General features: G+C 40.8%; 1 protein-coding gene across 2 annotated transcripts in view; it reads left to right on the forward strand.

The window, feature by feature from the left end:
• Positions 1 to 14,371, forward strand: part of LOC127636548 (tyrosine-protein kinase SYK-like) — a 75,639-nt gene that overhangs the window by 42,570 nt on the left and 18,698 nt on the right. For both annotated transcript variants that reach the window (XM_052117144.1, XM_052117145.1), the window contains 3 exons: positions 2,787 to 2,996; positions 3,233 to 3,422; positions 8,586 to 8,726. In XM_052117144.1, coding sequence (XP_051973104.1) covers positions 2,787 to 2,996; positions 3,233 to 3,422; positions 8,586 to 8,726 — 541 coding nt within the window. The remainder of the gene's footprint in view (positions 1 to 2,786; positions 2,997 to 3,232; positions 3,423 to 8,585; positions 8,727 to 14,371) is intronic.

Here is a 14,371-nt window from a genome sequence, read left to right on the forward strand (position 1 = left end):
TCAAGGCTTTATAAATGTTTACATTTTTTAGTGCTTTACGGTTTTTTACTCCAGTTAATATAGTAAAGTAATATTTTACTTCTATTTTGAAGTGTGTGAAGTTTGGTTTCTGTGACGACCATTTACATTTATGAATAAAACATTTTCAATAAATCAACAATACATTTATAATATACCATGCTTTGTTTCACAAAGACTCCATGAAAAAAATGTCAAGAGGAGTTACCCTGCCCGGAGGAAGCCCGGGGCCCCCGTCTGGAGCCAGGCCCAGATGGAGGGCTCGTCTGTGAGCTCCTGGTGGCTGGGTTTGTCACGGAGCCCGGCCGGGCACAGCCCGAAGAAGCGACGTGACACCCCCCTCTACATTCCTTGGGCCCACCACCCATTGGAGAAACCGCAGGAGTCATGTGCGCTGCCATATAGGTGGCAGTGAAGGCCGTGGGCCTCGACGGACCAAACCCGGGCAGCAAAGACTAGCTCTAGGGACGTGGAACATCACCTCACTGGGGGGGGAAGGAGCCGGAACTGGTGAGGGAGGTGGAGCGTTACCAGTTGGATTTGGTGGGGCTTACTTCGACGCACAGTTTTGGCTCTAGATCCATACTCCTGGATAGGGGATGGACTCTATTCTTCTCTGGAGTTTCCCAGGGTGTGAGGCGACAGGCGGGTGTGGGGATACACACGAGCCCCCGGCTGAGCACCGCTACACTGGAGTTTACCCCGGTGGACGAGAGGGTCTCCCTCCGCCTACGGGTTGTGGGGGGGAAAACTCTGACTGTTGTCTGTGCATATGCACCGAACAGCAGTTCAGAGTATTCTGCCTTCTTGGAGACCCTGAATGGAGTCCTGAATAGGGCCCCAGTAGGGGACTCCATAGTGATGCTGGGTGACTTCAACGCGCACGTGAGAAATGACAGGGACACCTGGAAAGGCATGATTGGGAGGAACGGCCTCCCTGATCTGAACTCGAGTGGATGTTTGTTATTAGACTTCAGTGCTAGTCATGGATTATCTATAACAAACACCATGTTCAAACATAAGGATGCTCATAAGTGTACGTGGTACCAGAGCACCCTAGGCAGAAGGTCAATGATCGATTTTGTAATCGTGTCGTCAGATCTGAGATCTATTTTGGACACTCAGGTGAAGAGAGGGGCAGAGCTGTCAACCAGATGGGGAAAGACTCTGGACAGACCTGGGAAGCCCAAGCGAGTAGTGCGGGTGAACTGGGAATGTTTGGAGGAGGTCCCTGTCCACGAGATCTTCAACTCACACCTCCGGCGGAGCTTTTCAGGCATCCCTGCGGAGGTTGGGGACATTGAACCGGATTAGGCATTGTTCAAAGCTTTCATTGCCGAAGCCGCGGTGGAGAGCTGCAGCCTCAAGGTTTTAGGTGCCACAACGGTGGTAACCCTCCAACACCGTGGTGGACACTGGTGGTCAGGGAAGCCTTCCGACTGAAGAAAGAGGCCTTCCGGGATTTGTTGTCCCGGAGGTCTCCGGAGGCAGTTGCAAGGTACCGACAGGCCCGAAGGGCTGCGGCCTCGGCCGTGAAGGAGGCAAAGCAGTGGGTATGGGAAAAGTTCGGAGAAGCCATGAAGATTTAATATAATATTTATGTTTAACCCAGACATTAAAGAAAATTCATGGAGACATTCAAGAGCCAATATTAATTATTGTGGTAATTACTCGCTTTTCTGAAACAGACAGCTTCGATGACATATGCGGCCAACAAATGCGACCTCTGGAGGACGCATCCTTCCAAACTAGACACAGCCTTTGACAGTGGTGAATGGGAGATCACTGGCAATGTTATTTTCACTTTCTCCAAGACCAAAAGAAAAAATCTGCTCTTATGTTTGAATGACTTTCCAGAACCCTCTCGAAGCTGTTGTAATTTATTTTTTTAATTCTTTTTTCTAATTCCAAGGTAATATAACACAAAGCATAATGTTATAAATTGACACTCAATATTTAACACAAACACACACATATATATATATATATATATATTTATAAAATGCGAGATTTACGCTTCTAAATAAGGCGGAAACGCATCATCACAGTCTGAATTTCTTATCCAAATTTAATTTAGTAATTAAATGTTCCTTATCCTACAAGCGACTCTTCATTGCTTCCAGCTTAACACATAAGACAGTACTATTGGTGTTTCTTCAAATCTCTTATCAAAAAATGCCTCACAGCCCCAGTGGACATGACCCCTTTAAAGGTGCACTCAGTCAGTTTTTCCTGATTAAAAAAGTTTTACTCCAAAATAAATTTATATTAATTTTGAAACATATGTATAAAATCATGACCAGTCACGTGAGATAAAGAATCCAGTCATATTAGTAACCTTATAAAAGCTGTTTTATTCTATAAAGTGAGAATATAATCTCATGTGGGCTGCCATGATAGGATCTCTAGACCAGCAGAATACTACTCGAGAGTTCCCTTAATCTCAGTAGCCATCCTCTTACTGGACACTTTCATGGCTGACTGTGAATAGTAAATGTCCACAGTGGCATCTATAACTGAAAATTATTATGTTGAATGATGCTGCTTCCATGCTGCTAGGTGTCTGCTATATAAATCCAAGATGACAAATTAAAAAATATATATAATTACTGAGTGCACATTTAATTATCATCTGTAAATGCTGGCCAAAGTAAGAATTCATTCTCAAGCCTATATTTGATATCCTGTCTGTTTTCTTTTCCCTAAAAATTGCCACCAAAAGAATACATTTTCACAAAAAATACTTTGTGTTTATGTTTATGTTTCAGGACACAAAAAGTGGTGGCTGTCAAGATCCTGAAGAATGATGATAATAATGCAGCGGTAAAGGACGAGATGTTGCGTGAAGCCAATGTCATGCAGCAGCTGGATAATCCATACATCGTTCGCATGATTGGTATCTGTGAAGCTGAAAATCTCATGCTGGTCATGGAGCTCGCTGAGCTGGGCCCACTGCACAAGTTCCTACAGAAGAACAAGTATAAACGCAATTACAAAACAAACATTGTGCAAGGAATTTTCTTCCAATTTATTTCCCTTGAAAACTATGTCTTAATTTTAATGGATTTTACTATTGCTGAAATGTAGCTTCTAAATATTATATATTTTATGGCAGTGTTGGATTTATGGTTGTCTTAACCTTGTATGTAATATGAACATACATAGAGGCATAATTATTAAAATATCTTGCTCTTCACCTATGTTTTGCTCTCAGACACATCTCTGTGAAGAACATCACTGAGCTAGTTCATCAGGTCTCTATGGGAATGAAGTATCTAGAAGAACACAACTTTGTTCATAGAGATCTGGCAGCCAGGAATGTCCTGTTAGTTACTCAGCACTATGCCAAGATCAGCGACTTTGGACTCTCAAAAGCCCTGACAGAGGAGGAGAACTATTACAAGGTATAATAACTAGAAGTTAAAACAGTCTGAAGTTTTTGAAGATCTCTATCCATTAGGAAGCTACAATAAACTATACGGAATATGATAAAACTTTGTAAGCAGTTTTTTTTTGTTTTTTTTATTCAGCGAATAAAAATATTATTACTTTCTAATCACCTGAAAGTGTTTTCTAAACACCTCAAGTTTAACCAGCCACTAAATACACTGAAATATACGGAGCCCCCGAAGTGACCTGTGCAAAAAAAAAAAAATCGTGTGCGCACGAGATATTATTATCGCGTGCGCACGCGTTACAGTTTCCGGTGTGTGTATAGCTCTTTTCCGATTGCGTCATTGCCATCATTCATTTACTCAAAGATACTGAGAGCATGGATGCGCATGAATGCGCATGAATTTATAGAGATATATTTTAAACTTGGCCTTCAATACAAAGACATTACTGTCTATGACATTTGTAATACTGTCATGACTGAGACACGCTTTGATCTTCCAAAGGACACTAATCAAGCAATAGACTTGTACTTGCATTTAACACGAGAACTACCGGAATTCTATAACTACTAGAATGGCCATAGCGGTCATTCTGACCGTTCATACTAGACTGTACCAAATGTCATGTCATATTTACATTCGAAACTTCTATTGAGGTTTTAGAATGAAGCTTCTAATGTCTGTCGTCATATTTTATGGTGTCATCACCCTAAAAATGTATTGAATAAAATAGAATAATATGGATCAAATGGAGCGCCAAGCGAACGCAGATAGTCCTACATAATACGATCTTTTTTTGTACTATATAATAGTGCTAGACTATACAAATACATAGGCCTATATGTAGCGGACGGGACCTACGTCCGCTTAGTAGGGGTTAATCATTCTTCCCTGAATGGCTGGAAATCAGAGGATCTAAGTCTCTAACCCCCAGGCCTATTAATCTCGTGGCTACTCTGCCCGCTCAGTAAAGCACAATAACTTAGGCTTTAGGATTTGGACATGTCACGGTGGAGACCTAAAGTGCAGAATACCAGTAGCCTAACTGTCAGTGTGTGTGACGTAACTGGTATTCCCCCTACCTACTATACTTTACAGACAGAGGATGAGACACCCCTACTTCAGGGAAGATGGAAAAACTTTGCAGTAAAAGCAATAGTATAAAAGTTTAGAAATGAGTGGTTATTTATTATACTAAGTAACAGTATTCTAATAATGAGTAAAATAGTTACAAAGAAAAAAAAATAGATTTTTACAAATCAAATGTAAAACGTATAGGAATGGCTTCCCTATCAACCTGTAACCATCTTAAAATGTCTAAACCCTTGTATTAACCCCCACTTCACCAGAGTGGCTCAACAACACTTTGAAAGTTTTACTTAGCCTACATGCTGATGTTTGTTATCTAAATACACTGCAGATAAACCTCATATGCAAATAACAGCAGTATATACTTGTGAATGTAATTCACACAACAGTAATTTTCAGGACAATGGTAAACTCAGAAACAGTTTCGTACCATACACTTAACAACACTCTATGACCAACCTCAGTTCAATGTTCCTTTTGGTTCGGATTGTCCACGTTACGTATGTGCCGACCGTACACCAATTAATAGAACATATCCATCACGAGGGCGTTGCTATCGCGTGACAATGATGGAGTCATGTGTGGCAGGGTAGCCAATACTCATCAACCGCACCGTGTAACAATGGCGTGAGCGATGGAGGGAGAGGGAGAGGGAGAGGGAGAGGGCAAGAGAGTTAAGTCACATACACGTCCCGGGCTGTAGCAGTGAACTGGCTGGTTGTCTTCCAACGTTGGCGACGAGCTAGAATATCTAAATAATCAACACTTACCTAGCGAGAACGTTTGCCTCGCACTATGCGAACTATACTTGTTGATGATATGACGACGGATGAATCTTCAGTACAGATGGCGTGGAGTCTTCCGCTCTTACACACGCCACTCACCCCGTAACTGTTCCGTAGCTCAGATCAAAACATGTAGCACACGCAATAACTAAGAGCTAAACTGTTATTTCCTGAATTATCATACCGAAATCTCCGTCAGAATCGGACCTCTTCGGACGCCACCATCCTATCCGTTCCCCCGTACACCCGCCTCCAAGTCATTGATTGGCCGAGTCTATATCCAAGTTCCTGTGTGCGATTGGTTGAGAATATTCTGGGGAATTTCTTCATGTTATCGTAGGGGCTAAATGTCAAGAAATATGTGCACACTCTGTGTGTACACTGTACACCTACATATATATATTATATATTAGCTGCTAGACTGCCCCAGAAGGTGCGTGACTGCCTCGCTTCGTGTACAGCAATTTTTTTTATCACAGTGAAAATGGTTTTGAAAGTCTAAATGCCAACAAACATGGATTGAGGCGGAATATTTCGTTAGATAAAAACATGTTGTGAATTTTGGAAATTATTACATCTATCCTTTTTCAAAACATGTTGACTTTTGGACTTTACAACGCTCTGGATTTATTGGAAATTGAAAACAATCCTATGCAGCCACCACTGGAATCAAAATCCATGAATAAATGAATCTGTTATATTAATAATAAACACCAGGACACGAAATTTTAATTCTAATGAATGTGAAAATGTATTTGTTCATCGACAACCACAGAACTTGCTATTGTAGCTAATTACAGATAGGGGCTACTAATGTTATTATTTATATAAAATTATTCTCTTTGTAAAATAAAAACAAATCAATACAATAGCTTATAAAAACATCACCAATGTGTATTTCAATGCATAGTTGTCGATGAACTAATACATTTTCACATTCATTAGAATTAAAATTTCGTGTCCTGGTATTTATTATTAATATAACAGATTCATTTACTCATGGATTTTCAGTGGTGGCTGCATAGGATTGTTTCCAATTTCCAATAAATCCAGAGCGTTGTAAAGTCCAGAAGTCAACATGTTTTGAAAAAGGATAGATGTAATAATTTCCAAAATTCACAACATGTTTTTATCTAACGAAATATTCCATGTTTGTTGGCATTTAGACTTTTAAAACCATTTTCACTGTGGTGAAAAAAATTGCTGTACACGAAGCGAGGCACGCAGCTTCTGGGGCAGTCTAGCAGCTAATATACTATAATATATATAGGCCTATGTATTTGTATAGTCTAGCACTATTATATATTACAAAAAAAAAAAGATCGTATTATGTAGGACTATCTGCGTTCGCTTGGCGTTCCATTTGATCCATATTATTCTATTTTATTCAATACATTTTTAGGGTGATGACGCCATAAAATATGACGACAGACATTAGAAGCTTCATTCTAAAACCCTCAATAGAAGTTTCGAATGTAAATATGACATTTGGTACAGTCTAGTATGAACGGTCAGAATGACCGCTATGGCCATTCTAGTAGTTATAGAATTCCGGTAGTACTCGTGTTAAATGCAAGTACAAGTCTTGATTAGTGTCCTTTGGAAGATCAAAGCGTGTCTCAGCCATGACAGTATTACAAATGTCATAGACAGTAATGTCTTTGTATTGAAGGCCACGTTTAAACTATATCTCTATAAATTCATGCGCATCCATGCTCTCAGTATCTTTTTTTTAATTTTTTTTTATTGAGTTTTAAGAATTACAATTTCAGTCAGGGGTACAATGAATAAACTAAATAAACAAACATAAAAAGACAAACAAAGCAGTGACAAACTTAAAAGTTAAACAAAAATGTGAAAATGCTTACATATAGATACGCACTTTGCAGCTTTCTTATTTTTCAAACCCAGTATTGTTTGAAGGTATTGTTGAATTTCTGCTCTCAAAATTAAAAACAAAGGCTTGTTTCCTCCACATTTACATTTATGAATACTAAATTTAGCTAACAGAAGAAGCAGATTAATTAAGTAGTATTCCTTATGACAAGATTGGTCATAAAGGAAAAAACCAAATAACACATTTTTAAAGCAGAGTTGAAAGCTGGGCATGATATGAGCCTTAATAAAGGAGCAGAAATCTGACCAAAAACAAACTGAATGAGGACAACTCCAAAATAAATGATAAGATGTTTCATCATGTAAATCACAAAATGTACAAGATGTATCAATATCACAATTAAATCTGTTCACAAGATAATGATTACATGGGTAATATTTATGAATTAGTTTAAGGGAAATTTCTTTGATTTTGTTTGTGACTAAATATTTATGAGGAAGTTTCCAGATTTTATTCCATATCAGATTATCAGCACAAGCATTCCAAAATGATATAACAGCAGGTCTGGAGACAATATCCCTTTGAAACAAAGCCCGTACACAACGATTCTTATTTTTAATATAGGAAGGAGAAAAACAGATACGGCCAACTTCAGTATTAGCAGGATCCAATGAGTATGGAGATAGCAAAGGGCAGGTATTTTTAAGAAGCATTTTTAGACCAGAGGGAACAGCATCCATAACCACAGCAAAATCTTTAGGAGTAACTGGAATATTATATTTAGAAAGAAATTCAGAATAGGTCAACATAAGACCTTCATGGTTATACAGTTGGCTAACACCATGCTCTCAGTATCTTTGAGTAAATGAATGATGGCAATGACGCAATTGGAAAAGAGCTATACACACACCGGAAACTGTAACGCGTGCACACGCGATAGTTTCTCGTGCGCACGCGAAAGTCTCTTAGATTTTTTTTTTTTTTTTGAACAGGTCACTTCGGGGGCTCCGTAGAAATATCACTGTACTGTAAGTATTTAAATTAAGATACTAGCTGAGTTTGGTATGGCATACTACTTTATAGAACTATGGCCGAAATAGTAAGAGTATTGAGAGTGCCATTCCGAAGTCAGATATTGTTATTCATGCAGTCGCTATTTAATTGAGTGCTAAAACAACACAGACACTGTTTTCAAATGAATGGTGCAATCAACGGGTGTTCTTAGTTAACTCCTCTTTTATTATTTTTTATATTTTTTTTTATCAGATGTTTTTATCTTTTTTCACATACTGTATAGTTTTTTACTTTGTTATATGCTCTCTCTAATCCAAATGCAGAATGTTGTGTTATAACACAAATTATGAAGATGAATATGGAGATATTTAATAATCTTCTTTTGATCATTTTAATTTCTAAAAAATGTCAGTCTTCAAACACAATTTGTGTTTGTTTGTTCTCTAGGCCAAAGGTCATGGTAAATGGCCAGTGAAATGGTATGCCCCAGAGTGCATGAATTACTTCAAGTTCTCATCTAAGAGTGACGTGTGGAGCTTTGGTGTCCTGATGTGGGAGGCGTATTCATTAGGGCAGAAACCATATAAGGTCAGAAATCTCTGTATTATTTTGACCTATGCTCATCCTCTTCTGCAGCAGTTATGGCAAATATAACCAACATTGGTAATAGGGATGGTCAATAAATGTAATTATGTTAGCAATGATTTTTACAGTGATATAATATTGAGCAATACAATAAATATGAACCTATTAAGTTTCCTGAAGATCTTGTCATTAGAGTAGTTTTGTGATCCCTCCTCATAAGCATGAGAGTGTTAACACAGAGAAGTTTCAAAGCTTCATTCAATGGCACATGCTGATTTAGCGCAGGATTTCCCAAAAGTATAGAGTTCATACACTTCCTTTTTGAGGAAATTAACCAACAAATGGCTTGCTTATAGTTGTCTCTGCAAAATTACCTAGGATTGAAGAAAATATTTTAACACTGAAAAAGTTACACACTTCAGCTTTAATAGTGACTCTGGTTTAAACACTTTAAAGGTGAAATGTGTAATGTTTTTGATGTTAAATATATTCTCATATACCAGCTTAATAGGCAACTACATGTATTTGTATATTGATTTGCCCAAACATTGTGGCTGTTCAAAATGTTCTTTGTTTGAGCATCCCCACCAGCCGGAAATTGGCTAAACTAATGAAGTGAGAATGAGGTGGCACTATAGCCATCTGCGGTGATCCAATCTAAGTGGTCAGGTGGGACACATAACCATTTACCACTGGTTGCTCAAATGCGTCTCTTGGACCACAATTGTGTCTCTTGGGCCAAGCCTTTTTGGGGGCCCTAAGCAAAAATATGTGTGAAGGGTCCCAGTTCGTAACCCCCAAATCGATCCCCCCACCCCTTTAGCCTTTCTCGTAGAGCAGTATAGCTGTAAAGAAACATATGAGTTAATGTATTAATTTTTGTACTGACAATAGGCCAATGGTATATAAGGTGCCAAAGTTTAACTTTCATGACAATAGTTTTTGCATTTTTTTACTTTTTTAATAAGTCAAGTTATTTATTTGTATGGCATGTTAAAAACAACTAAAAGTCTGGCAAGTTGAAAGTACAGTTGAAACAACTAATATATATATATATATATATATATATATATATATATATATATATATATATATATATATATATATATATGTATATATACAGATATATATACATATCACATTTTATGTTTCAGCCTTATGCTAAAATGCTATAAATTATGTTCTTTTCCCACATCAATCTACACTCCATACCCCATAATGACAAAGCAAAAACCAGATTTTTGATAACTTTGCAAATTTATTAAAAAGAAAAAACTTAAATATCATATTGACATAAGTATTCAGACTACTATGACACTTAAAAATTCAATTGATTGGACATGATTTGGAAAGTCACACCTGTCTATATAAGGTCTCACAGCTGAAAATGCATATCTGACCAAAAACCAAGCCATGAGGTCAAAGAAACTGCTTGCAGAGCTCAGAAACAGGATTGTGTCAAGGCACAGATCTGGGAAAGTCTGCAAATTTTTTTTAGACTGCATTGAAGGTTCCCAAGAGCACAGTGGCCTCCATAATTCTTTAGGAAGAGACCTGGTTGTTCCAAACTTCCATTAAAGCTGTCCGCCCGGCCAAACTAAGCAATCGGGGGAGAAGGGCCATGGTAAGAGAGGTGACCAAGAACCCTATGTTCACTCTGGTGGAGCTCCAGAGATCATGTGTGGAGATGGGAGAAACTTGCAGAAGGGCAACCATCATAGCAACACTCCACCGATTTGGGCTTTATGGCAGAGTGGCCAAATGGAAGCCTCTCCTTAGTGCAAGACACATAAAAATGCACCTAAATAACTCTCAGACAGTGAGAAACAAAATTCTCTAGCCTGATGAAACTTTTGAACTTTTTGGCCTTGATTCCATGCGTCATGTCTGGAGGACACCAGGCACCGCTCATCACATGCGCAACAGTGAAGCATGGTGGTGGTAGCATCATGCTGTGGGAGTGTTTTTCAGCGGTAGGGACTGGGGACCTGGTCAGGATTAAAGGAAAGCTGAATGCAGCAAAATGAAGAGATGACCTTAATGACATCCTGGTCCAGAGCGTTCAGGACCTCAGACTGGGCCGACAGTTCACCTTCCAACAGCACAATGACCCTAAGCACACAGCCAAGACAATACAAGAGTGGTTTGAGGACAACTCTGTGAAGGTCCTTTAGTGGCCTAGCCAGAACCCAGACTGTATACCCAATCGAACATCTCTGGAGAGACTTGAAAATGGCTGTCCACCCGCATCCAACCTGAGAGGACCTGCAGAGAAGAATGGCAGAAAATCCCCAAATCCAGGTGTGCATAGCTTGTCGCATCATACCCAAAAAGACTTGAGGGTGTAATCGCTGCCAAAGGTGCTTCAATTAAGTACTGAGTTAAGGGTTGGAATACTTAATGTCAATGTGATATTTCAGATTTTTCTTTTTAATACTTTTGCAAAGATGGGGTCTGTAAAGGTCTTCAATGGAAAGGAGGCGGCGAGAACCGGCTTGACGATATAAATAATAGTTTTAATGATAAACTTAAAAGACAACATAAGCACACATGACGGACATGTCCGCTAACGATCTCTCTCCCGCACGAAACTCTACAGTCGACCTTTAAACCTCAGCGGCTTGATTAGCCCAATATGGGACCGGGTGTGTATGATCACGACCCGGCCCCGCCCTCCGCCCTGCCACATTCCTCCCTCGTTCTCTCAGGCTGGGGACCCCCGGCCTGATGTACATCCCCCCCTCTTTCCCTGGGGGAGGGCGCGCCTTCTGCGCTGTCTGCCGGCAGGTCATCCCCATCTACCTGGACGAGGGAGGGGACAAGGGGAGGGAAACAGAAATAATTAAAATGGGGGGTACTTCCTGTAACAGTGTAGTACCCCCCAAAAAACTGTAAAATTTAAAACAGGGAAAAGGCCAACGCAGAGCAACAGTGAGAGAGAGAGAGAGGAGAGATGAAGAAAAAAAAACTCGCCAGTTCTCCGATACGCCGCAGCTTGTTCCTCGACCACTCCTCCTCCCGCTATCGGACAACAGCCGTGCCTCTCCGGGCGGATCCGAGGCAGTCCTCCAGCCCCTGGCGGATGGAACACCCCGCCGCCTTCTCGGGGAACAGAAGGGGTCTCCCCCGCCCCTGGCAGCTTTTCTCTCGCTCCAGGCAGTCGGCAGTGAGCCCCTCCCCGCTCGCGGTCGGCGGTCTTAAACCCCGCCGTGTTTCAGCGGCCAGTAGGCGACTCCTCCGCCCCTGGCAGCGGCCCTGACCGCTCCAGGCGGTCTGCTAGGAGTCCCTTCTCCCCTCGCAGTCAGCGGCCATCGTCCTCGTTCAGGCGGCTGGGCTCCTCGTCCCCCTGCAGATGGACGCGGCTGCTCCATTGGGGTGGACGGTAGTGGCGAGAACTCTACTACGGCGTATCCCTCCTCCTTCCCGGGCTTCGGCACCAGTGTAAAGGTCTTCAATGGAAAGGAGGAGGCGAGAACCGGCTTGCCGATATAAATAATAGTTTTAATGATAAACTTAAAAGACAAGTCCGCTAACGATCTCTCTCTCCCGCACGATACTCTGCAGTCGACCTTTAAACCTCAGCGGCTTGATTAGCCCAATACGGGACCGGGTGTGTATGATCACGACCCGGCCCCGCCATCTGCCCTGCGACAGGGTCTAAATACTTTCTGAATGCACTTAACATTAAAACCACCTGCCTAATATTATGTAGGTCCCCCTTGTGCCACCAAAACAGCACCAACCATTCTGAGATGCTCTTCTCACCACAATTGTACAGAACGGTTATCTGGTTATCATAGACTTTGTCAGTTCGAACCATTTTGGCCATTCTCTGTTGACCTCTCATCAACAAGGTGTTTCCATCCATAGAACTGCTGCTCACTGGATGTTTGTTGTTTTTGGCACCATTCTGAATAAATTCTACAGATTGTTGTGTGTGAAAATCCCAGGAGATCAGCAGTTACAGAAATACTCAAACCAGCCCATCTGGCACCAACAATCATGCCACGGTCCAAATCACTGAGATAATTTTTTTTCCCCATTCTGATGGTTGATGTGAACATTAACTGAAGCTCCTGACCCATACGATAGATAAATAGATAGATAATTATACAATAAGTATAATTGTTTTTCTGTTATGCTTATGTTTGTTGACAAGAAATACTAGTTGGCTACTTATAATGTGTGTGGGGTCCCATGGCGGATTAGAGCCCTACGCTCCTTAACGTGCATTCAGACCAGAGGCGGCGAGAGAATAAAAATTCACTCTGGCTGCCCTGCCAACAACGCTATCGAAAATTCGTGGAGGCTCTGATGTATTTGAAATAGGCGGCAACGTTCGTTGAGAATGCTTGTTTTGTGAACTATATTTAAAGGGACCACAAAACATCCAGACATGTCGACCGGTATCGTTTTGACAACATATCACAAGTAGCGTATATCCTCATTAAATATTTTAATATATTATTATATAATATTATATTAACCATAATATCCACTTCATCAACTCACCTGGCACACCAACAATTTCAGACACATTTGTCCATGCATCGTTTTTTAATTTTATTTATATCCCAGTAAGCAAACAGGGACAGATCAAATATTATGGGAAAACCCACCACGGCATTAATACGTTTCTCCTCCATTTTGTCTTCGGAACTAATGTTTGGGGGGAACCAAAGTTTAAACTGTTGTGCTCTCTAGACTTCGCTAGAGCGGAGCACTTCTATATTCCAATAGTTTGCCGCCGAACTGCGTCAAAGCTCATTACCATAATGTTGGCTGCACTTGAACTTTCCTCTAACGCCCACACCACCCAAGACTCGCTGCGCCACTTCTCGCTGCCGAGAGACGCTGGCTGTCATAGAAAATGAATGACTTCCGGTCGATTGACGCTCTCGACACCTCTGGTCTGAACGCACCATTAGTCTGAGTATAGGGAGAAACGGTACAGGGAGGGTCTGTGATTTCATGACTGCATACATCACTCACTCATCATTGTGTTACTGCATAATGATAAAGCACCAAAATTGTCAACAAAGACAAAGAAAGCATGAAAATATCTGTGCTCGGTTAACATAACAAACATTGGTGGCAATACAATATATTCAATATCTCTCATTTCATTGAGAACTTAGAACACACACACACACATACACATGCGCGTACACACACACACACACACACACACACACACACACACACACACACACACACACACACACACACACACACACACAGTTCTGCCTACTCAGTAAACTTCTCCCAATCTGCACTAGTGGGTTTGGACTTCCTCAGTGTTAATGGCTCAGGTTCAGACACTATTGCCTTCATATATGAAGTAAAATATTCTGTCTGGTGTCTCAGGCCACACAAATGCATTCTTTCCAGCTCCACTTTAATGCATGCTCTTAATCTGTAATTCCTCACCTTCAGAACCTGCCCAACAAAGGGCTTGTCATCATAGAGGACCACAACAAATCTGCTGTTTAAGACTTCAGCAGGTTCCAAGGTCACAGAATCTTCTGTATTTGTTCCACTGATCTCTTGGAGGGTTTGGAAGATCTTTAGGGTCCTGGATATCTCCTCCCTTTCGTAGGACTGGTGACTCTCAGATGTGTATGCTACACTTGTGTGTATGGTGGTCT

Source organism: Xyrauchen texanus, chromosome 44 (genome assembly GCF_025860055.1).
Source record: "Xyrauchen texanus isolate HMW12.3.18 chromosome 44, RBS_HiC_50CHRs, whole genome shotgun sequence".
NCBI classification, from domain to species: Eukaryota; Metazoa; Chordata; class Actinopteri; order Cypriniformes; family Catostomidae; genus Xyrauchen; species Xyrauchen texanus.